This window comes from Vipera ursinii, assembly GCF_947247035.1.
Source record: "Vipera ursinii genome assembly, chromosome: 2".
Classification (NCBI taxonomy): domain Eukaryota; kingdom Metazoa; phylum Chordata; class Lepidosauria; order Squamata; family Viperidae; genus Vipera; species Vipera ursinii.
This window is the reverse complement of record NC_139513.1, coordinates 196,950,582-196,976,610: the sequence shown is the minus strand read 5'-3', so window position 1 is coordinate 196,976,610 and position 26,029 is coordinate 196,950,582. Positions and strand designations below refer to the sequence as shown.

Here is a 26,029-nt window from a genome sequence, read left to right as displayed (position 1 = left end):
GCATGTGTGGGGGAACCTTTACCTTTATTCTTTAAAAATCTCTAATGTCTGAAAATATTGGGAAAATCTTTGCTTCCTCATTTTGCATTTTCAGGAGCAAAGTTTAAGTATTTTAAACTGTCTATTTTCCACCTCCACCCCTGCCGGGGGAAAAAGTTCTCTGTACTCCGGCATTTTCAGTTTTTCAGGAATGGAAAAGGAAATGGTTAGAAAAAGAAAGGAACTGGGCTTCCTTTTCTAACCTAGTTCTGAAAACCTATTAATCTTGGTATACAATGTGAGAATTTGGGATGGGAACGCAGCCTGTAGCTTTTTCAACATTGTAAAGGTAGGCAACACACGATTCGTAGGCTCCACACAGCACTCATTTTTAGCACTCCCAGAAGTAGGTACAGCCAGCAGTGCAGATCTGGCATGATGTCTTCAATCATACCTACTGTGGCTTCCTAGGCAGAATACAAAAAGCATCTAGAAAAGTTGCCTTAAATGTTCACAGCAACTAGACAAGAGAAAGCATCAACAACATGTCTTTGTTCTAAATAAAGGCAGTGAAGTGAAGCACCAGTAAGCTACGAAATGTAGGTCAAGCAGCTTTCAACCTGGAACTCAGAAGATGGTTTTAGAAAGCATAATTTCAGTTTTCTACAGGAGAAAAGATCCTTTGCTTACCTGCAGGCTTGGTGTGAGGTTTAGAGCAGTGGTGCCAACTTTGGCGACTTTAGGACATGTGAACGTCAACTCCCAGAATTCCTCAGCCAGCGAGAAATCCATGTGTCTTAAACTTGCCAAGGTTAGACACCCAAGGTTTAGAGAGAGATCTTTTGTGAAATACTTTGAAATCTTTGCACCCATTTATTTTAGAGGATGTGGGTTCAAAAAGGAATGAAGTAAAGGTAAAGGTTCCCCCGCACATGCGTGCTAGTCATTTCCGACTCTAGGGGCTGGTGCTCATCTCCGTTTCAAAGCCGAAGAGCCAGCGCTTGTCCAAGGACGTCTTCGTGGTCATGTGTCCGGCATGACTAGACGCCAAAGGCGCACGGAACGCTGTTACCTTCCCACCGTAGTGGTCCCTATTTTTCTACTTGCATTTTTACGTGCTTTCGAACTGCTTTGTTCGAAATGAAGCAATGCAGCAATTCAAATTAGAATACAATGCTTTGAGGGTGACATCTTATTAGATTCAGTAAGAATGAAATATAGAGTACAATGTTGTCTTTTCCTACCTGTGATCTGGCCTCTTCCATTCTCATTCACAGCTATACCAGCGGCAAGACCCTGGAATATATGGTTCCCGCTGGAGCGAAAAGAAAGGAGGAACAGCCAATTTTTACACGCCACTCATGTACTTGCTGACAAGTTTTCCCAATAGTTCATTCTAGATGAAGAGATTCAATTGCAGCAGCAGCAGCAACAACACAAATTTTTGCTCCAACATTTAAAAGCAGCTTGTTTGCTTACTTGCTTTCTTACATTTTCTCAGTCTTCACTTACACGTACAAATTGCATAATTCCAGAGTAGTTTGGCTTTCACTGTGCATGGCTTACCATTCTAGTTTAAATTTTGGGTTTTGTCTGAATGGGTCCCCTCTGGCTTGTTCAATAAACTATTATTATAGCAATCCTGTTATTAGTACAATATGAACCTGTCTCCTTTCTATAGGGGTTCCTTTGTTTTCTTATGACAGGCCTTTTCATAGGACCAGATTTTAAGGCAGCCCAAGCTGAGCTTGTGAGTCAACTCCACGTCTTAGGAAAGAAGAACTCTTGGAGACAGAATTTGTCCAAAAGGAACTTTTACTAAAACATAGTTGTCAGTGGGAAATCTAGACAGGATCTGAAAACTGTGTTACAGGTTGGTACTTTTAAAGTGTCCCCCAGTGAAATCCCCTCCCCAAAGTCCATTTGGTCAGTCCCGGATCAATTAAGTTTCAGGTGTCAAAACCTTCCAAGGGAAGAGGGATCTTCCATGCCTTTACGACATTTCCTTCCTCCCTTTCAGATTCTAATGGGAGATACAAACCAGATCTCTCTCTCCCCCCCCCCCCCCGCTCCCTTTTTTGTTCTTCTCAGTTCAAAGGTTCTTCCCCTGGTCTAATGACGGCCTCCAGGCAGGCTGAAATAAACACCCTTGCAACAAATGGATAAGGATAGCCAATTAACATCTTTTCTCCTCCTCCTTGGGAATGGCAGAATCCAGTGAGGGATGTAATATTTTAGAAGATACAGATAAGAGTTTTATGAATGGGATATAAATGGATTCTGACACTATCCTTTTCCATTTGCCTCATAATTTTCCATGCGAGAGAAATCAACATATATTAGGCTCTTTTTCTGAGTGTGGATGCTAACCCAAGTTCACTGATGACAAGGAAGAGCCGGTCTGCTGCAGTGGTTAAGGTGCTGACCTAGAAACCAGGAGACTGTGAGTTCTAGTTCTGCTTTATTTTTTATTTTATTTTTATTTTTATTCCATTTATATCCCGCCCTTCTCCGAAGACTCAGGGCGGCTTACAAACTTAGCAGTAGCCTTCATTCTATGTATATGCCTACTTATTAGGGCTTTCACACACACACACCCCAAGTGGCATTATTACAAAGTCAGCTTAATTGCCCCCAACAATCTGGGTCCTCATTTTACCTACCTCGGAAGGATGGAAGGCTGAGTCAACCTTGAGCCTGGTGGGATGCGAACCTGCACTAATTGCAGGCAGCTGGTGTTACTTAAGGAGGCATTAGCCCACTGCTCCACTTTAGGCTATTGATATTAGGGTGGGTGGGTGGAAACAGGAGGAGAAAGGACTATTAGGTAAGTTTGTTGCCTTATTTATAAAAATAATAAAAGGTGGGATTAAAAAAAACTAATAAGCAATAAAAAGGCAATGAGCAAAGAACAGCACCATGTTCTGCCATCTCCCTTGGTGCTTGCCAAGCTCCTTAAAAATAATTTTAAAAAGGAATAGGAAGAAAGCCGGCATTAGTTTTTAGCATTATTTTTATTTGCAGCAATGAATGACACTGGATGTTAAAGAAAATATTTGGGGAAATGAACAGCCATCTCTTTACATTTTACTTCTTTTTCTCCTTCCAGTCCTACTCTTTGCAACTGATTGCCCCTTCGAGTTTCACCTGAGGTCCAATTTCCTGAGATATAAAAAACGCCTGTCAAACATTTATTATTAAGCTGGAGCAATTTTTCAACAGCAGTGCTGGGTGCCAGTTTAAATTAGGGCTGTGCTGGGATTAAACAATGTTTTAAAACTGATCGTTACGCTGTTATTTTCCAGGTACTGGTTAATATTGTGCTGATATTATTTGGCTTGTATTAAATATTTTACTGCATACCAAATAAAAGTATCACTACTAAAACCTATACTGTGTATACAGATGTTCATTGGAGTACACACATTCTAAGTGCAGCACTAGAATCAGATAAGCAATTAATTTCCCACCTCTTAGCTGAGGAATGCTGAGCGAAGAGATAAACAGCCTGTCATAGCAATTATTGTTTTCAATTTGTAAGCATTTCTGCAAATCATCCTCAAATCCATCACTACATGTAGTCCTCAGTCCACAACTAAGCCCAAAATGGCTGTTGCTAAGCAAGTCAGTTGTGAGTTTTGCCTCATTTTATGGCCTTTCGTGCCACAGTTGTTAAGTGAATCACTGCAGCTATTAAGTTAGTAACCTGGTTGTTAAGTGAATTTGGCTTCCCCACTGACCTTGCTTGTCAGAAGGTCGCAAAAAGTGATCATGTGACCTTGGGACACTGCAACCGTCGTAAGTATGACCTAGTTGCCAAGCATCTGAATCTTGATCACATGACCATGGGGATGCTGAAAGGGTTGTAAGTGTGAAAAACGGTCATAAGTCACTTTTTTCACTGCCATTGTAACTTGGTTACTAAACGAACTGTGGTAAGTCAAGGACTATCTGCAGTTCCCAATCTACTTCTACCTTCCCTGTGATTGATGAATGAGGCTTTCTGAAGCCTGCTATTTTGGCAATGCTTATGAATCTTGCCTTTTCTTTAGGAGCATCCCTTTGCACTTTTAAGTTCTTTGCTAAGTGTGGAGGGTGGAAGATATATAAGAATCTAATATACCGTATCAGGGGATGCATCGCTTTGTGTAGTGTGAAGGCACAACGTCCTGGTTGCTGCTTTGGGCATAGTGAGCAAACAACTAAACAGCCTCACCATCCTTTGCAATATTTATTTATTTTCCAAATGATAAACAAGGCAATGCAGAAAGTGTTTCTGGAGCTCTTTGGAAAGTTTAACAGCCCCATGGAAGTAATGTGCTTTCTTGACAAATTATAGTGTTAAAAGAAAAATGGTTAGGGACAACTTGCTCTCTGTAGAAAGGCCAAAATAACATAGCACAATGAAAACAGGTTACAAAGCACACTAGAAGTGAAACAGCCACCTGGAAAAACATGAACTGTTCATTTCAAGCAGTATGAAAACTGCTACAACCTAAATTAAGTGGAATATGCAAGTCCAGGACTGGAATAAATTTAACCAGAGCAAAAATGAGTCTGGAATGGAATATTTCAGGTGGAGATCAAAGGAGCACCGATGATTCAGGGCCTTCAACTCACCAACACCGAGACAAGTCTTGCATAAAAAGGCCAACACTGCCAGTTCAAAGAAGCTATCTTTGACAGTCAGTAGTTAAAATCCAGAAAGAACCACTTTTATTTTTTGCTACCTTCTAATCTGAAGATTTAGTTATACAATTCATTATCCAAGGAACTTATAGCAATCGTGGTTCCTCATAATCACAACTCTATGAGGGAGGTTAAGCTGAGGGAACCAGTAACTACCCATCTTTTACTGAAAAAATTACAACTAGCTGGGTTCCCACAAAAATGGATGAGCTAATTCAGCCAATTCAGCAACTGAACATTACCAAAAACACTCTGAAATGTTTCCTTTTTCCTCTGGACTATGCCAAATCTCTTCAGGCCTTTAATGGGTTTTGAGATTTCCAAAAATTGCCAAATGTCTACCCCCATCGCCCACATAGCATATGCTAGCAGAAGTTCAGCAAAAGAGGAATAGAACATTTCAGAGAACTCTAGATTCCCATTCTAAATCATGGAATTTTCCACATCTCTAAGCTAAGATATAAACCAGCAAATCATATGATGGTGTTAACATCCAGCTCAAGAATCCAAATAAAACTCCAGGTTCATTCTGTTTCTGAAAATCTTACTGTTTATTGAATACACTGCATGGTTTTGTCAAAGCAAAACTAATTCTGACACCAGTTCATAGACTTTCCCAGCAAAACCTCCAACATCCTATGTAATTCATATCAATAAGTTCACTTGTTCTGGGAACCGTCTACTTCAAACCCACACCTGTTCTGGTGTCCTTGACAAGGCTTCGGGCTCTCACGGTGTTCAGCTGAATCAAAGAGGTTTCATTTTTCCATTTAACCCACTTGAAAGTAACATCTCCCCCCTCTCTTAATCTAAAAGCAAGATGAAACACAGGCACATAGCTGCCAAAGTTTCATTCTTGACAGATGGCTAGCATGTAGTGTGAATGCAACTACTGATAGGTCTGTAAAACATTTCGAATTTGAACTGTTTCCAATTTGAAATGCCCTAAATCAAGACTGAGATAGTAGCTTGGGGAGCAAAATTATTTATTATATATTCGGAATAGGTCATTCTAATAATTTTAAAAATATTCTGAGTTCAGAACACTTCACGTGTGATTGAAATGGCCAGTTTGAACTCAAATGGGATGTTTCACATTTGAAGCGGTTCAAATTCAAAACCCTTTGTACTTAGAAATATGACAACTGGGAAAAACCTAGTTCCTAATTTCACATTCTTAATTCTGATGCTGCATTTTCTGCTTGCTATCAGAAAGGAACAAGGTTTTCTATATTGCTTTCTCCACTTTGCTATAACAAAATCAAAGCACAATTTCTGTGTACTACTGAGGAAGTGGAGGATGGAATATGATTTATTTATTGCGGGGATGAGGAACCAAAAGATACTCTGGGATATTTCTCTGATGATTGTAATTAAAAATGAAATTTTTCAGACTCATGAGTAAACAACAAAAGAAAATTTTCCCAATGCAATTTTCTTTGGTTTCTGAGAACGCCTCCCCATGAAAACCCATGCATTTTGGAATATTGTTACGAGAATGGACCCAAGTGAGAATCTTTTTAGTACATATAAGTCACTGAGGAACAATTAGTGTAGCAACACTTTCTTAGGCACAACAAATCCTTGTGGAATAAGACTAAATCATTAATGGGGCTGCCTCTTGTTTTGTTTAGACACAAATAGACATTTTGATTTCAACAGCCTTTTGCGAATGCTTGGCTGCAGCTGCTGCTGACACACTAGCCGGGAAGGGAGATTAAGCCTCCACATTGAGCTGCTGATTCCTTTATGCATGTTTTCTTCCAGGTGGATTGCCTGAATCATTATCATATCCAGGGCAGCTCCCTACTTAGAAATGATACTCACTTGACAAATCTGATTCCCACTGGCTTTGGAGAAGTGTTTGACCTCAACTCTTATAGTTTGTAGGGTTTTTTTTTTAAAGTGTTCTACTTATCAAACCATTATGGTGGAATAAGCCATTCTCAAACACTTAAACCTAACTAGGTTGTAGCTGTTGTTCGGATCATTTCCATTTGAACTGGAAGTCATATGAACATGTTACCACTCTCCAGCCACAGTGGGAGAAATCAAATCCATAGAATAGTCTCAGGGCTGAAAGGGGCTTCACACAATCCTCCTGTGTAGATGGCAATGAGGTGAGAGTCTTATTAATTGAAAAGGGCTTCTTGGATGCTTTCCATGCAGCTTACAGGGGAAATGTGCAACCTACAGTGGAGATTTCCTTACATCAGGGGTCTTCAAACTTGGCCCTTTTATGACTTGTGGACTTCAACTCCCAGAATTCCTCAGCCAGCATGCCTGGCTGAGGAATTCTGGGAGTTGAAGTCCACAAGTCATAAAAGGGCCAAGTTTGAAGACCCCTGCCTTACATTAAAAAAGCTACTGAGGCATTCTACAGAGGAAGGGTGGGCAGAAGGTAGACTGGGACAGGATCCAAAACACATACTAGTACTGAACTCAAAACAAAAATTGACTTAGGGCTCAGTTTACACCTTGCAATATGCAATTTGATGAACAAGCCAGATTGCCCAGGGTCACAGTTAAGTCCTAAACCATATTTTCTAAAATCAAACATCACGCTAAGCCAAAACTAAACACAGATTAAAAGAATATGTGAATGGTTGTGTTGAAGTTTCCATACCTAAAGACAAATTAAGATGTCTCAAAGTTCTTTTTTAGTTAAAAAAACACCTATTTTTCACTAGGCTATGGTTCTGGAACACATAGCTCTAGTCAGACACAGTACAGATCTTGCACACCTAAGGTGCTTACAAAAAGGTTGGCTGGGGATAATGGGAGTTGTTATCCACACCAGGTGGAGAAGGCTGTTGTTCAGGACAAAGGTGGTTGGAAATTGACGGGGCACTCTACTGTCAGGAATGAAGGAGCACATTCACCTGTCTTTGCTTAGTAACAATAGGCTTTGCTGTGGAAGCTCCCCCACCATGTTTGAATGTCTCACTGAGGGCTTCTCTTGAATCTCTGAGAGGATTTAATGAAAGCCACTCTCTCAAAGCCTTATGCAATTGTCAAATGCCAAACTGCCTCCTTGGAGCCTTTAGAAAAAGCAACATCTTTACTGTCTGCCCTTTAACAGGAGAAAGAGCCGTTTCCTCACAGAAGTGGCACTTAAACATAGCAAAACAATGCTGCAACCCACATACCTACCTTACCAGAGGATTGCCATTATATAGAATGTAAATGCCAGCCTCCTTATTCCCATAGATTTGATTGCTACGGATGACGCCTTTTCCGTTGCCAAGGGCAACGATGCCGGAGCGAAGGCCACTGTGGATTCTATTACACTGCCACATTATTTTATGCATGGTGGGGAGGGGAAAAAAAAGAATAAAAGGAGAAGACAAGAGTGAATGAGGCCCATCACACTAAATCAAGAACTTCAACATGCTTTCAGACCAAGACATCCAGATCCTAAAAATGCTACAAGCTTTTCATTTCAGAAAAATATATGTCCATTTTTGGATCCTATTGAAGAAGGCCTGATGCTTGATCAGGGGGCTGGACTAGAAGACCTCCAAGGTCCCTTCCAGTTCTATTCTATTCTAATCTAAGATCATCAAACTACTTTAGAGCAACTGAATGAAAAAAAAGAATGTCCTGGTGAACATGTATCTGTACTCTCAGCTATTACCCCTAATTAGAACATATACCTTGCACATCATTTGTCATTCTCTGCCTTCACCTCTCAGCTATTACTCTGCTCACAGACCAAGATCTCCAGTCCTTTCGCCGCGGCCTCAAAACACTCCTTTTCCACCTGGCTGATCTGGACTGACAGGCATTTTAATTATGTTTACAATTTTTAATTTATTTTAATTTTTAATTTTAATTTATTGCACAGATGACTTTAATTTTAATTTTATCTTAATCTCTGTACTTATTATATGTTATTGTTGTTAGCCGCCCTGAGTCCTTCGGGAGATAGGGCGGGATATAAGTCCCATTAATTAATTAATTAATTAATTAATTAATTAATTAATACAATTCGGCAATTCCAAGGACTCTCACGGTGGAGAGAAGCTGTTGCATCAAGAAGCTCTTTGCTACTTCTCAGTTTCTCTACTGTGTCTCTAACCATAGCTTCACAGCAGACATTAGTAAATAATCATATTTGATCTTAATTAGTGAAAAGTGTGTTTCCTGCTTATTTTTGCAGGTACATGAGGAAGCCCAAGCAAATGTTAGTTCCTGATTAGTTGGCAATCAACCCGGTGAGGGGAATCTACATTTACAAGGGAGTATAATCAGATAACTACCTCAAAAGGTTTAAGAATACATGGCATTGGAGGCTAAAATTGTAAGCGTAAGCAGAGTTATATTAAAAGGCTTGGGGTCTCCTACATTAAAAAAAATCAGAAGGATGAGTAGTCAGGCATTAAATCATAATTTCTTGCACATACTCCATACATAAAAGCATATGTCCAATCAAGTCATTAACAATTGTATGCAAACTATTTGTTTCAAGTTTCGAAGCCTCTGTCCTGGGTTCAAAACAGCCAATCCCACTATTCTGTTTTAATCAACTGGTTTGGATTCAAGCTCTAAAGAACCTGTTTCAACCTCAAAAACAATTGTGTCAACCTTGAAAAAGAGTTATTATATAGTATGTATAGTATAGACTCACTGAAGAGCCTAATGCTGGGAAAGATTGAGGGCAATAGAAGAAGGGGACGACAGAGAATGAGGTGGCTGGATGGAGTCACTGAAGCAGTAGACGTGAGTTTAAATGGACTCCAGAAGGTGGTAGAGGACAGGAAGGCCTGGAGGAACATTGTTCATGGGGTTGCGATGGGTTGGACAGGACTTCGCAACTAACAACAACATAGTATGTACCGTATATGTTATATATAGTATGTTTAGGTGTGTGTCATGTATGTGTTCACTTTGAGAGCGGGCAACTAAATTTCATTTTTTGATGTGGGTCGTTGTACCCACAGTAAAAAATGGCAATAAAGGTTATCACCTTATCTTATATCTTATATCTTCATCTTATTCTAAGCATCAAATATTGTCAAGATGTTCAGGACAATATTGGAATATTTCTCTAAAAAAATCTGATTAGTTGGAATTTGGAATATTTGGTCCTTAAATATCAGATCCGTTGTATCTGAATCTCATTATCTAAGTTGAGTAGATCCTGAACTGTTGATTCAGGGCAGTGCTTCTCAATCTTTGTTCACCCATGGCCCACCTTCTGACCTTGGTTTTCTCTTGTAGCCCCTCTAGGAGCAGGTTCCATTACTCAAAATACTGGTGCGTCTTGTGGTATTAACAAAACAGGATTTGTAGTATAGTAATTTTTCTTTTCTGTGGCTCCCTCAGCATGTGCCATGGCCCCACTACATATTTTTCACCTGTGGCCCCCAAATATCCTAGGACCTCCAGGAGGCCGTATGGCTCCTGGCAGAGAACAGCTGATCTAGCAGACAGTTCAGCTTGTGAGCATCACTTTGAGATGCATCAAACTCTGTCCCAAGATTTATAACACTCTTATAAATGTATCCTCTCTAAAACGAGGCTGACTTCCAGAAATACAACAAGGTCTATTATCTGTTTGCCTTGATCCACAATCCATGATTCAGCTCTGCACAGTACAGGAGAAAGCTCCTCACTGTTGAACACATGGATTAGATTAGATTAGATTAGATTAGATGCCTACAGAATGTGAACTGTCAGTTTCCTTTGCCTCTGCATTCCTCCTCATACAGGCCTGTTTTTTTCTAACAGAGATCCCAAGCAGAGAATTATAAGAGCAGGGGATCTATGGAAGGAGATTTACCTGCTTCTTCTCTATAAATATCCAGTCAAATAAAAATAAAAAAACCACCATCAATACCAGGATTAATGGGTTGGCTCCTTTCCGAATATCCACCCCTGCTTCACAATTGGAATGGATGTTATTGTCTGCAATCAAGCCACCTGCACCAAGGCGCAGAAATATCCCTGAGGTCTTGCAGTGGTGAATGTCGTTCTTGAGCATGATGATCTGAAAGGAGGAAGAGAGAATGAGTTAGATTTATTCACTGAAAAGATAACAGAATAAGAGAATAACAGAGTTGGAAGGGGCCTTGGAGGTCTTCTAGTCCAACCCCCTGCTTCGAGACCCTGGACCATTTCAGACAACTGGCTGTCCAGTCTGTTCTTAAAAGCCTCCAGTGAAGGAGCACCCAGGCAGGCCAAACAAACAGTGCAGGAATGACCTTGGGAGTTATACAGATCAGTATCAAAATATGGCCATCTCTGCAGGAACTCTGATATTTTCCACTAAGTGCCCTTAAGGCAGTCCATGTTATCAATCTAATACAGCAGACATGTCAAACACAAGGCCCGGCGGCCGGATCCGCCCCACAAAGTGGTTTCATGTGGCCCGCGAAGCCATCCTGGAAACAGTGAAGGAACGGCCCCCACTGCCTTGGCCCTGGCCCAGAGACCCTCCTCCTGCCAGAGACCCTCAGATCTGTCCCACTCCTGCCCAGGTCCCCATAGGCACCCTTGATGTGAACGATGTAGAGCTGGCCACGCCCATCCAGTAGGTCATACGCACTCTAGCCACACCCACCCAGTAGGCCACGCCCACCCTGGCCATACCCACCCTGCCCCCTGAGGGTAACCACAATGCTGATGCGGCCCTCAATGAAATTGAGTTTCACACCCCTGTAATACAGGATTTCCCAGCCTTGGCAACTTTAAGATGTGTGGGGTTCAACTTCCAGAATTCTCCAGCCAGCTTTCTAAAATCATTTTCTGAGTTCCTGGTGAACAGCTGCTTGACCTACTTATTTCCTGGCTTACAGGTGCTTCACCTCACTGTCTTTATTTCAAACAAAGCATTCTTCCTGAATGAGACTGTTCCGTTTTGCTCTAGGATTCACTTATTTTGCCAATTCCAGACCTGAGAGATCTTATCAGCAGAAACTTTGTGCTTTTTAAGCACCCAATTCAACAGCTTGATAACCGTCTTGCATTTATGACAGGTTGCAGCATCCTGCAGTCACGTAATTCTAATTTGCAACCTTTTTTTTTTTTGCCAATTTCTGGCAAAAAAAAAAAAACACCCGTTGGGGAAGCTGGATTTGCTGAACAACAGTGTGATTTGCTTACCAACCACCATAAATATTGTCTTAAAATCTAACTGACTTAAAGCTACATGGAAATTCCAATTCCAATTGTGGTTGTAAGTTGAGGACTATCTGTACTGATGTTATTTTGATATACGGACTTTGTTTATTTATCATATTTATGTGGTCTAAAGCAGAGGTTCCCAACCTTTTGGGCACCAGGGACTGGTTCCGTGGAGAAAGGTTTTTCCACGGACAGGAAAGTGCATGGTTTTGTGCACTGCCTGCATCCCACGGATGGGGCTTTTTTTGTTTGTGTGGCCCAGTTGCTGGCATGCGGCGGCCCGGTACCAGTCCACGGACCAGGGGTTGGGAACTCCTGGTCTAAACCTCTGACACTGATACGTTGTACTTGGTTCTATAATAAAAGGTTTTCTCCCCCCCCGAAAAGTAGAGAAAGACACATTTTGAGTTTAGAAAATACTTCAAAAAACACAAATTGCTGTTTATGTAACACCCAGGAAAATGTGATGGTCTCTTTCAAAATCATATTTATGTTCCATAATTGCTAAAATAAGTTTTGCTAAAACAGAAACACATTAAGAAGAGGTTCTGAAACTTTTCAAGGTTGCAATTCACTAAAATGAATCCGTGTAATTGCCATGGAATACAATTAAATAATAAGTACAGGTGGTGACCAACTTACAATAGTTCGCTTAGTGACTGTTCAAAGTTACGACACTGAAAAAGTGATTTTTGACTGTTTTTCACACAACCATTGCAACATCCCCGTGGTCCTGTGATCAAAACTCAGATGCTGGGCAACTAGTTCATATTTATGACGGTTGCAGTGTCCCAGGGCCATGCAATCACCTTTTGCGACCTTCTGACAAAGTCAATGGGGAAGCCAGATTCACTTAATAACCACGTCACTAATTTAACAATTACAGTAATTTACTTAACAGCTGTCCAAAGAAAGGTCATAATATGAGGCAAAATTCACTTAAACGACTCACTTAGCAAAAAATAAAATTAAAAAAATGGGGCTCAATTGTGTGTAATAAAACATCTGGGATTGGCAAATAGATTTGACAGACAAAACCTGCCCCAAATTTTGCTCCAGGCTTCACTCTTTTCTAGTTAAAACAAGAGTGAGATTTCAGAGCATTCTTGCTTCACCTGCAGAAATTTGATCGGCTTTTAAAATCTTCAACTTCCCTAAGTTGCTTATAATGCACCAGGGGGAGTGATTTCCCCCCCCCCAAGTTTGAGAGCCTCTCCATTATGAGATGTTTTTGCATATAAAGCAATAGCTTCCAATATGACACATGGTATTTGTCTTCAATTCTGACAAATGAGGGCATCAGGAGTCCTTAAATGAACCAAGGACAAAATGTTTACCTGCAGAATGTCACCTAGAAGGCTGAGTGGAAGGCAGTAGAGTCAAACGTGCAGAAAAATGTTAGGAATCCTCCCTTGTAGTGGACACTTAGTAATTTATTTGCTGGGGCTATTTTATCTGAAAAAGAGCTTATGATTTAGAGCTAACTGGCTTACAAAACAAGAGGATGCTGAAAGCAAACACATATCGCCCTGAGATTTAATTTACATAGCTTAAAAAAAATAAAAAGAAATCCGGGCATTGGTTTATTTGAGCAAATAAGTGGTTTAAATACGCATGCATGTAATTCCTTCCCAGTCCAATAAACCTTTAAACTCTCGCCTGACAAGCGTAAAGAAACAAATCTACAAATTGCAATATTCTTGCCTTACTGAGCAGCGCATATCAAAGCTGATAATGAAATTACAAACTCCTTTATTTGCTCATTTAAAAAGATGGCTTGCCTCCCCTTCCAATCGGTTAATTAAAATGCAGAAAGAAAAGAGAAGCGGCTGTGTTCCTCTCCCTATTAGTTACTCACTGCTAACCTGGCACAGAGGTCAAGCCCTGATTAGAATATTAAGCTGGAAAACCAGCATATTAACAGAAAATACTGCCCTTATCCTAACACAGTAATAGACTAGCAGGTGTTTACAGCTGTCTTAGCTTTGGTTGTGATGGATCAGCTTCGGCAGCTTACGGAGGCTGGCTTCTCAACTCACTCAACTGGACCTCACAGTCACTGGCCTGGGAATATGGGCATTCGGCCAGTTGGTTCCTAATGCCTTCCTTTTACACCTATTGGGCAGGAATTCCCATTGTTCTTTATCTAGCAAACCCAGTAGTTATGGATGGTTGGCCTAGATGGTCTAGCAGTTACTGATTTACAGACGTGGACAATCACAACTTCATCCTGGCAGGCAGTCAATAAGGAATCTCGAAAGTTGATGCCGGCAGCAGGTGCTCCCGTAAGTAACCCGGACCCATGCCATTTAGGGCTTTATAGGTCGTAACCAGCACCTTGAATCTTACCCGGAGGACAACCAGAAGCCAATGCAGCTCACGGAGTAGAGGTGTTACATGGGAGTATCGGGAAGCCCCCACCACCACTCGCGCGGCTGCATTCTGCACCAGCTGGAGCCTCCGAGTAGTCCTCAAGGGCAGCCCCATGTAGAGAGCATTGCAGTAGTCCAAACGGGAGGTCACGAGTGCATGAGTGACTGTGCGCAAGGCATCCCGGTCTAGATAGGGCCGCAACTGACGCACCAGGCGAACCTGGGCGAAGTCCCCCCTAGTCACAGCTCCTATATGATCATCCAAGGAGAGCTGTGAATCTAGGAGGACACCCAAGTTACGAGCCCTATCTACGGGGGGTAATATCTCACCCCCCATAATTAACGATGGAATATTCTGAATTTCCCTAGACGCCGGCACACACAGCCACTCAGTCTTGTCAGGGTTGAGCTGAAGCCTGTTCCTCCCCATCCAGACCCGGACCGCCTCCAGGCAACGGGACATCACGGAGAGGGCATCACTGGGGTGGTTTGGGGTAGAAATAAAAAGATGGGTATCATCAGCATATTGATGATACCCAACCCCAAAACCACGAATGATCTCACCCAGCGGTTTCATATAGATGTTGAACAGGAGAGGCGAGAGGACCGACCCTTGAGGCACTCCACAAACAAGAGGCCTCGAGGCCGACCTCTGCCCTCCTGCCAACACCGACTGCGAACATCCCAGGAGGTAGGAGGAGAACCACCGTAAAACGGTGCCTCCCACTCCCAACCCCCGATGACGCCGCAGTAAGATACCATGGTCGATGGTATCAAAAGCCGCTGAGAGGTCTAATAGGACTAGGACAGAGGAGCAACCCCTGTCCTGAGCCTGTCAGAGATCATTCACCAGCGCGACCAATGCCGTCTCCGTGCTGTACCCGGGCCTGAAGCCCGATTGGTACGGGTCTAGATAATCAGCTTCCTCTAGGAACAGAGGGAGCTGCTGCGCCACCACACTCTCAACAACCTTCGCAAGAAAGCAAAGGTTGGAGACTGGATGAAAGTTGTTTAAAACAGCTGGGTCCAGGGCAGGCTTCTTGAGGAGGGGTCTCACCACCGCCTCCTTTGAGGCGGCGGGAAAGCTACCCTCATTCAGAGAAGCAGTTATCACTGCCTAGAGCCAGCCTCGTGTCCCCTCCCGAGCCGAATAAACCAGCCAGGAGGGGCACGGGTCCAATAAACACGTGGTGGAGCTCAGCCTCCTCGGCACGACCCTGCAAGGGCTCCTCCCTCACCTCCTGATTCAGGAGGGAGCGAGTCACCCTAAACAGGGCAGCCGGGCGATTATCTGCAGACGTGATGAGGGCAGCAAAGTAGTTTGACCTCGCTGTCCTCATCGCCGCAAGGTAAGACCTAGTGAAGGACCTTAGTCGCAATCGGTCGGATTCAGACCGGCTGGACCTCCAACAGCTCTCTAGGCCCCGTCTCCGATGCTTCATCTCCCAGAGCTCTGCGGAGAACCACGGAGCCCACTGGGATCTGCACCGGGTCAGGGGCCGCATGGGTACAACTTGGTCGAGTGCCTTAGTGGCTGTCTTTTCCCAGGCTTCCACTAGGGCCTCGGCCGAGCTGTGAACTAAGGCGGCAGGTGGGGACCCAAGGGCCGCCTGGAACCGCTCAGGGTCCATTAGGCGCCTGGGGCGGAACCATCTAGTTGGTTCAACAGCCCCACGACGGGGATTGGCAAAATGGAAGACCAGCCGCAGGAGATGATGATCGGTCCATGACAGGGGAGAGACAATTGGAGAGCCCCCACCCAGATCATCCAACCACCGGCCAGATAGAAAAATCAAATCGAGCGTGTGACAGCCCCCCATGAGTCGGGCCCTGAATTACTTGCGTCAGGTCCATGGCCGTCATGGAAGCCATGAACTCCCGAGCTAACTCAGATGATCCCCCCAGGGATGGCAGATTGAAGTCACCCAAAATTATAAATCTGGGGAACTCAATCACCAACCCCGAGAGGATATCGAGAAGCTCAGGCAGGGCTGCTGCTATGCGACTAGGCGAAAGGTACACAAGCAGCAAGCCCAACTGAGCCCTAGGGCCACATCTCATGAGGAGACTCACACCCGGCTATTTGGACAACGGTGGCCTCCCGCGGACATAAGGTCTCCCTCACGACTACCGCCACACCTCCGCCCCTACCCTGAGCCCGAGGCCAGTGCAGCACCCGGAAACCCGGTGGGCAAATATCAACCAGGGGGACACCTCCCTCTGGGCCCAGCCAGGTGTCCGTGATGCAAGCCAGGTCCGCACGCTCCTCCTCAACCAGATCACGGATGAGCGGAGCCTTATTAACTACGGACCTGGCATTGAAATACACAAGCCTGAGCTCAGGTGGCTGCTCATCACTGTTCCCGGGACCACGGGACGAAACCAGAGGGTCAGAGCGCACCACCGCTTGAAGACAGCGGGGACGCACTCCTGGGTACTGATACGGCCCTCTGTTCAAGCATCTGCTGCCATTCCCTAACGTCGTGAGAATAGGTATTCCCACACCCCGCTCCAGGGGCCCGGAGGCAACCCGCCCAAGCCCCGTCCGACCGTGATCTATTCCAGGCCTGGCCTGAACAGCGAATGGTGGACACCCCCCAAAGTCCAACCAAGAACGCAAACCCTCCCCCCTCCCTAACCCTATAAAATATTTAGATAAGAAACAAATCAGGAGCCTCTTCTTAAATTTATACAAGGGGTTCCTGTCCTTACCCAACCATCTCTCAGGGTCCCAATAATTGGGCCCGTCATCAAGAGGAGAAATAGAAAAACAGGCGGGTCGTACCCAGGAAGGGGGGGTACCCCTGAGAGCGAGTAAATCTGTGCTGGAGTAGTGTAAACAGACCATAATTGTCCATGAGGTTCCAGCAGAGGCAAACCCATAATTAAAAGGAGGATCTTAAATCAGAGGGTAAATAAATGTCCAGACCGGCTAACCAACTCCACTGCCATTCGAGTTGGTAACCTCTGAACAGGTCGGCCACCATCCTCTCACGATGGCCGCAGGCCTGCACCAGGAAGCGGAATGGAAAATACATCCAGGGTAAGGCCTGCCCCCATAGAGCTCTCACCTCTAGGGGGTATAGCAGATGGTACCTCCGAGCCACTCTCTCACAGTGGCTCGGCACCTGGGTCCTTCAGAGTCTTACAGGGGACGGAAATAAATTGCACCATTATTTTTTAACCACACCACACCAATACCCGGGTTTACAAATCTGACATTCCGTTAGTGGCAAGCCACAATAATGGAAAGCAGCATGACTGGCTACTGCCATCTCCTATTCTAAGTGTCTACTGCACAGGATTGTTATGATGCCAAAAAGAAGGGAAGTCGGAACAAAGGCAGGAAAAATGAAATGAATACAACAAAAACAATGAATAGAACTTCACACATCCTTTACCCAAAGTTCATTATCATAATACATAAAAATAAAATAAGAAAACAAAACCAAATAAAATAAAATAGGCCTTCTGGAAGTCCAAGTAACTGTTAAAATTCAATCAATCAAATACAATCAACTCAGCACCTTCAAGATTCTGTTGATGTAGGAGAAGGAGTGGCAGAATCTGGGGGCGGAGTTAAAAGAGGGATCAGCCAGGAATCCCTATGTAGCCATGAGCAGAATAAATCTAATCCCACTTGATTTCTGTTGATTCTTATCTAACTTCAAGCAGGTGCTGATAGTTGAGAAGATGACTGTGCACAGGCTGAACTAGTGATTTATAGATCTCCTGCTAAAAAAGATTTGATTATGAGAAGAGAATAATCTTGGTGGAGCAGTGGGCTAATGCCTCCTTAAGTAACACCAGCTGCCTGCAATTAGTGCAGGTTCGCATCCCACCAGGCTCAAGGTTGACTCAGCCTTCCATCCTTCCGAGGTAGGTAAAATGAGGACCCAGATTGTTGGGGGCAATTAAGCTGACTTGGTAATAATGCCGCTTGGGGTGTGTGTGAAAGCCCTAATAAGCAGGCATATACATAGAATGAAGGCTACTGCTAAGTTTCTGAACATGACGAGCATAGGCATGGAACATCGTCAACCAGCCCTTTTCTGAGACTGCCCAAGCAAAGCAAAAGAAAGTTTCCACTTTGCTGTGTTTTAAATGAAATGGAAGCAAGTGGCTAATGGGATGAAAAGCTCAAGCTTACGGACCGAGGCGCAGAACTGTTTTGCCTATCATGCATGGCTACTTCTCCTTCAAGTCTTTTGCACCCTAGCGATTCTGCGATGCCTGACTTATAGCAGAAGACACGAAATTCATCCTTGCATCAAAAGGGCAGGTATTTTAAAAATGTAAATGGCACCTGCTGGGACACTCTGATAATGGCACCAGCGGGAGGTTTCCTTTCAATGCAAATGTGGGTTTTGAAGGAGGAGCTTCTCTCCAGATTGCAGAAGGAAGCTTAAATTAGCTCAGATCTTCTTTATTGTCAGCCTCCTCCCCATGATGCAATCTGCATTTGGAAAAAAAAAACAAGCAAGCTAGCTGTGAAGACACATCTGCCTTCATGCTCAGTTTAGCTTTTGCCAATATATGATAAGGATTCAGGCTCAGATGCAATTCCAAGGATACTGCGTATTCTCTCATTTCAGGTTCCCACTTCCATCAACCTGGAACACCGAACCTTCTCACTGTTTGCCATTTCAAGAGACAAGACCCAGATATTAAACGAGGGTGGGGGAAATGCACTGGATGAGAAGACTCCTAACCTTTTAAGCAATGCCAAGGCAAAAAAAAAAAAATATTTCAGCAGATGGATTTTTTTTCCCCAGACAGTGGTCTGAAAAATGGAACATTTTGTTTCATGATTCAGCCACTATACCCCGATGACTCCAAATTTAGATTTTGATTCGGTTAAATGATACCTTTAAGGCACTGGACAAAGAGCAGAAGGACTGTGAGTTCTAGTCCTATCTTACGCATGGAAGACAACTGAGTGACTATGGGCCAGTCACTCTCAGTCCTAAGAAGAAGAAGGCAAGGGCAAACCACGGCTAAAAACATTGTCCAAATATACAGTATGAATGGGTCCATGTAGTCACCTGGAATCAAGACAGGCTCAAAAGAAACAGCAAAAAAAGGGTCACCTTAAAGGCTGAATTCTTGCATTGCATTAAGCCAATGGTTTAGTCTTGGTCAATGACAACTGGAAAAACGAGTACATTAAACCAGAAATTCTGAATTACTAACATCAGTACTGGGTTTGTAGAACATGCCACCCAACCCAAACAAATCACATTAATAATAATAATAATAAATAAATATTACGGTTTAACACGTGTGCTGTAGTACACAGGATCAGCCCCACTTCTACCATTTCTCTGGGCTTGCTAATTCCAATAATGTCTTTGGTGTATTAAACATATGGAAAAATACATCACCATCACTCCTCGCACTGTTCAGAGCAAGCTCATAGTTCATTTCCATAACATATCTAAGAATCCAAGGTGATGCCAATCATTCCTGAATTAATTCCTTCTTTCCTTCCCTTCTTTCCTTCCCGCTCTCCCTCCCTGATATAAATGAAGCCTAAATCAAAGCATATCGTTAAAACCTTGCCTTCTCCCTACTCTTTGAAGTAAATTATTGCCTTGGAACACGGGAACAAAAAATGCAAGCCTAACCAGAAGGCATTTTCACCTGAGAACATTAGAGCCATCGGGAATGGCATTCGAACCCCATGTTAATGGTTCACTCCAAAGACATGCCAACTCCAAACATCTCCGCCACCTCACCCCAAAGAATGCTGCCACCATGTCATCCCTCTGCTTTTTCCTGCATAAGAAGCCTGGCCCTCACCAAGAAGTCTTTACCCTGCTTGCCTGCAGCAAGGCATTATTGTATTGCAATTGTCATGGAGGATTAGTGACAGCAATTCCTGTGATTCAGCTTTTATTTCCATCTATTTCCTCTTCACCTATCCAACTGACTACAAACGTACAATATTTTTTCAATAAATAGGACCACGAGCCTCCATCCAATCCTTAGGCAAACAGTCCAAAGCAAAAGGCTAGTTCTAAACGCTCAAGTCTTGCTAAACAGAGGGCAAATAAGGTGGTTGCCAGATGGCTGAAAAGATGCAAACAGGCTTTAAGACATAAGCCATAAATCTTGTGCAGTTGCTCCCGTCCCTTCTGCAGCCTTTACCCAAATTCTCTTGCTGGATGCCTCAAATTTTTTCTCAGTAGAAGCAACAACCCAGGAGGGCTGTCAGGAACCTGGCCTTTGTTTCCAAGTTCTGCCTGTCAGGAATGATTCACACGCTGCGCTAAATAAGGCACTTGTCGGTACGGTGAAGTGGGATTTGCAAAACAGGAATCATGTGATCAAGTTCACTTCACCAAGCTCAGTGAAGAATTATAAAATCCCCGTTTCAAGAGTGTGTTTTTCTGTGCGTGCACATTAATTAGGATGATGATGAAGGAACAGGCTGGATTCACAGATCAACTACATTATTTAACAAAAAAGCGAAGAAATGCTCTGCGGACTGACATTCTGCAGCAAAAGTTGAAATGCTTTTTAACCAGGTCTTCATAATATCTGACCCACCAAACGTAAATGCAGTCCGACAAGATACCAAGGATCTTTTTTTCCCCCTATTTACAAACCTGCAGGGCAAACTGAGTTTTGCAATTTCATTAATAAGGATGAGGGAAAAGGCATAGAATCCTACTGTCTATGAATCTCTTCTTACCACTTTTATTAGATTTTTTTTAATGTTTCTACTCTTCTATTTATTCAATTTATTGAGGAAGTTATGTTAAAAATGCATATGTAAGATTTGGGGATACTATGAAGCCAGCAGAGCTATTGGAGAAGATTTAAAATAGGAAAAGGGTGAAGCTCCACAGTTCTTCACGCATCTTGGCCTCTCCTATAATTCACACCACTGTGCAACATAAGGCAACTCATTAATAAATTAAGTTATTCTGCATACTGTAGACAAAAAAATCTAACTTTAAAAAGAAAAGTAAACCAAAATTATGCCCTTTGAATTATTTATCATTTTGTTTTGAAAGAGTGCGATTAGAAAAATATTACCAGGCTGACATACACATTCACAAATATTTGTAGGTAGAATTTCAAGGCTGATCGTGTTGGCCTTAAAACAAAATGGCTAAACATTACTTTAGATTTAACTATAGCATGCAAGATCTGCTCCTGCCTTTTACAGCACCTTACTGTTTTGTATGCATCGCACAGCATAGGTCAAGTCCCTGAAGATGCTCCCTTCCACTCTGGCTTGTCCCTGGGAGCACAGAAAGATGCCACCTTTTCCATCCCTGAAAAGACATTTTCTCACAAGGCATCCTTGCATGGTGTTGGCGAGACCCTGAGCCTCCTTATCTTGCTGCAGCTCCTGAGCCAAAGATTTTAGCTCATAGTCACTTTGAAGGGCTGGTAATCCATCGGTTGATGGCCTACCATGGACAATCTTGGCCAGCATGTGGCTTAAGCTATGAGCCTGGTAAGGCAGTTTGTACAGCGACTCGTCCTCGTCCTCATTCTCACTGCTCAGGCTTACTTCACTGTCACTAGAATCCGTGTCTATCGTCATGGCCTCTTCTTTGTGTGCTGTGTTAAGGTTCCCAGATAGCTCCCTTTCCTTCTCAAAGCCTCTCCTTGGCACCACTTGAGTCTGTGAAACAGGAAATATGTGACTTGGGTTTTCAGCTACCACAATGTCGCAGGTCCTCATATCTGTCATTGGAAGAGTTCCCTGGCTCTCAAACTTTGATATGTTGCAATGTGAGGACTCAGATGTCTGCAGCAAGACAGAGCGAGATTTTGCCAACATGGTCAAGTGCTTGCAGGCCCAGTTCCTGTCCAAAGATGGACTTCCTTCCACTGTCACCGAAGCATTTTCACTGCCAACAAATTCGCAGTTTTCCAGGAGACAGATAGCCACGCTATGGAAATGGATGCTGGACTGATTGAAAGTGCAGAATTTAACCTGGCAAGTCCCAGGAGCATGAATCTGCAGCTGACTGTTTTCAAAATTGCAGTTGTCAAACTGGACATGGCCTGAGGTTGTCTAAGAAAAGAGAATGAGACTAGATCAGCCTATTTTAAAAAAGCAGTTCAAAGAGGAAATTCATTTTCTAGAGAAATATTGCCTGCAAACTGATACAGAACCTCCTAGTCTACTATCTTCTAATTGCGCTGATGGGAATGAAAGAGAGAGACCAGGACATCAGGATAGCTCCTAACCCAACATGGAGATGAAACGAGTATTGATTCTTCCCCTGATTAACTCATGATGCGTTCATAGCAATAGCACTTAGATCAGGGGTTCCTCAACTTCGGCAACTTCAAGACTTGTGGACTTCAACTCCCAGAATTCCCCAGACAGCACTGGCTGGGGGATTCTGGGAGTTGAAGTCCACAGGTCTTAAAGTTCCAAGGTTGGGGACCCCTGACTTAGGCTTATATACTGTCCCATAGTGCTTTACAAAACTCTCTGGGTGGTTTACAAATGTCAGCACATTGCCCCCAACAATCTGGGTCCTCATTTTACTGACCTTGGAAGGATGGAAGGCTGAGTCAACCTTGAGCCAGTCAGAATCAAACTCCAGACTGTGGGCAGAGTTAGCCTACAATACTGCATTCCAACCACCGGGTCACCAGGGGTCCTTTCATGCTTGAAAAAGGAATACTTTGTCTACTGCTGACCTAACTTAGCAGGGTACCCTACTTACCCTGGTGCCATCCAGATGCGTTGATTAAATTCCCACCAACTGTACCAACTATAAGTTGAGTTAGCCAGAAATTCCAGATGATGCAGCTCACCATGTCAAATCAGGCTCCCTTGAACCCTTCCCCAATCTGGTGGCAACTAGGAAATAATAGGCACATTGGTAGGGAACACTGGGGCGTGCATTTAAAAGGCACCAAGTTGGGAAAAGCTCAGTGTTGATTCTGCCACATTGCCCAGATCTCCCGAATTCTCACATTATTGTTCTTCAGGGAATCCCAAGACCCAAATGCTTCTTTGGATCCTTCCTTCATACTCACCTTATATATTACTGGTGTGAACCAGGCTGGCATAAAGACCAAATTGCATAACCTCATTGTTGGACAGTGCTGGTCAAAGCTCACTAGAAGGGCCACATCACCAAGCTTGCCTTTTCCCATGATTTCCACAGGAGCCTTGAGAAAGATTTCACTCTGTTCCTCATACATTCCTGGCAGCAGGACAATCCGGTCATACATGCCGGCTGAAAGCAAGGCGCTCCTTAGATTGTCAAATTCGCAGCCAGGACCAACGCAGAGAACCCGCCTGTCCTTTTTCCTTCTGAATAAGTAGAAGCAGTTGGAGGATTCCAGATGGTGGCTGTTTTTGGTCCAGGTTTTAGAAGAGAGATAATGCTGCTTTAAAGCTTCTCTCCATGACCAAGGCTCCACACCGGGCTGGTTAGGCCAGTTTGGATGCCGGCATTCAATGCAGCCAAGGCACAGCTGTCTCCACCGAGTATTGTCCAGGCTGAGGATGAGCTCATACCATGCTCTGCACACCAAGCTGCAGCGGCCAAGGTCAGGAAGACGCAAGTAGGACAGTATTAAGCGCCACAGTTCTAGTGGGAGCCCACTGACCTCCATAATCACCTAGGAATAGTGGGGGAGCACAAAAAGAAAGATTTAAGAAGTCATCATCTGCCTTCTGTGCATCACTGTTTGGATTTAACTGAACATGGAGGGAGTTGAGATATACTCATCAAACCAATGCTTCCCTTTTCCTCTTTTCTCTACTTATCTGACTGAACAGCAGGTTGTACTAGAGGACTAGATGAAGGAACAAACCAGACGGTGAATTCACAGCTCACAAGAGAAGGAGGCAGAAAAGTAGAATAGTAATTGACTTTCCAATCACAGTTAAAAGGGGAGTGGAAAGCTCACCACATAATTTAATTTAGATTATCAAAAGTTTCTGACCCTTTATAGCTTGGCTGAGTAAAATCAAAAGCTTTAAAAAAAAACTCAGACATGCACCGTTTTGGGTTAATCACTTAACTTCTGTGTTCCTTGCCTATGTTTTTTTTTTATTAAAGAGTTTTACAAAAACAAAATTTTACAATATATCCCCAAATCCCTCCCACCCCAAACCCACCCACTTCCCCCCCCCACTTCCCAGAGCTAAATACAGGATTATAGTTACAATAATCATATTCTAAATAAAAATTATGCATAATATACAATTAACCAAATTCATAATGCGCTTTAACTCTCTTTTAACATAACTAAACAACGTACCAATAACAATATTCCACTAAAATCTACTCATAAGCTAAATGATACTTTTTAGTCCCATATTTGTTTTGAATATAATTTATCCATCTCCTCCAAACTGAAATATATCTTTCCTGTGAATGATCCTTCAGATAAGCAGAAATCTTAGACATTTCTGCAAGATTCGAAACTTTAAACACCCATTCTTCTACATCCTTCTTCCAATATTGTCCCACCAGTAACCGTGCTGCCGTTATCATGTTCAACATCAAGTTAGTTTCTTTAACATCATAATCTACTACAATGGCCTATGTTAATATAAGTATTAAACAGTAGTCTTCAGGTCTTTGAGCATTTCCTGATCTACAGTAATTCAGATCTTGATTTCTATTTGCATATATTTTGGGGTATACCTCCAGTGGCTGTATGACTCCAACTTTATCCTCACAGAGCCAGCGGATGGAAGATTTACAGAGGGAGACATAAACATGAAATAAGAGATTTCCTGACTATGAGAACTGGCAAGCAATGGAACAACCTCTCTCCAGAAACTAAGGATGTGCCATCACTGAAAGTTTTCTTGAAAAGATTCAATGACCATTTTTCCAGCATGGTGTGAGGATTATAGATATATCACTTTTTAGTTTGCTTAAAAAGGGCTGTGTTCTCCTACCACATTGGCTTACAACTGGGGAAAGCCTTTGAAATAGTCATGTGCCTCTGGGGAACATGGCTGCTTTTAACTATGAAGCAGCGGTACTTCACATGCACCAAGTTATGTAAAACAGGGGTCCCCAACCCCTGGTCCGTGGACCAGTACCGGGCCATGGCATGTCAGCAACCGGGCCGAACAAACCAGCAAAGCCCATCCACGAGATGCGGGCAGCACACAAAACCATGCACCCTTCAGTCTGCGTGAAAACGTCTCTCCACACAACCGGTCCCTGGTGCCCAAAAGGTTGGGGACCTCTGATGTAATACATCAGTTTTGAATGCTTTGTACAATCCTACTATAAATATGGAGGATATCCACCTTTTGGACTGGCTCCAAATGGTTAAACTGAAGAAACTCTCCAGGACAGTTTCTAATTAAACTAGTTAGCAAGATACTTAGATATTTGTTTGCTCAAATACAAATTCTATAACAGAGGCAAAAATTAAATTAGAAAGGTTTTTTCCCCATCTGTACAGCCTATAAATGCTCTTTAAAACACTATGGACATAAAATGGGAGACACGAAGGTCACACAGATTGATCATACATATAACCCCCTTGAATTATGCAGGTAGTGTAATCGCTGCTGGCAGAAGTGTATGTGTTATATTAAATATATTTGATTTTGCACGGTATGAAATACATTTGAATTGATATTTGTTTTTTAATCTCTGCTGAAAATTTAAAGAGCTAATCTGTACTGGTGTGAGGAGGTAGACCGGATGATAGATCTGTTTTAAATCTAGAAGACTGCTCCTGTAGCTATGGGATTGCAACTAAAAAACCCCAAAATCTTGTGGAATAAATATACCTTCAAAGGCAATTTGTGATCTTGCACATTATAAATAGTAACAGCAAACCATTATGCAAAGAATATGCTGTTGAAACTGTTTATGACTCAACCACATGGAGATAAA

General features: G+C 43.0%; 1 protein-coding gene and 1 long non-coding RNA gene across 2 annotated transcripts in view; one reads left to right on the top strand and one right to left on the bottom strand.

Moving 5' to 3' along the window:
• The window catches only part of FBXO10 (F-box protein 10), a gene marked incomplete at its 3' end in the record, with an annotated part of 39,971 nt that overhangs the window by 10,789 nt on the left and 3,153 nt on the right, over positions 1–26,029 (bottom strand). The window contains exons 2-6 of the mRNA XM_083357178.1: positions 23,187–23,777; positions 21,349–22,206; positions 10,511–10,660; positions 7,822–7,958; positions 1,224–1,294 (exon numbers count right to left, since the gene is read on the bottom strand). Of these exons, the coding sequence (XP_083213304.1) occupies positions 1,224–1,294; positions 7,822–7,958; positions 10,511–10,660; positions 21,349–22,206; positions 23,187–23,771 (1,801 nt within the window). The 5' untranslated portion in view covers positions 23,772–23,777. The remainder of the gene's footprint in view (positions 1–1,223; positions 1,295–7,821; positions 7,959–10,510; positions 10,661–21,348; positions 22,207–23,186; positions 23,778–26,029) is intronic.
• LOC310636962 lies at positions 2,070–3,258 on the top strand. Its single transcript, XR_014491842.1, has 2 exons — positions 2,070–2,422; positions 3,089–3,258. It is a non-coding gene; the product is annotated as an uncharacterized lncRNA (long non-coding RNA).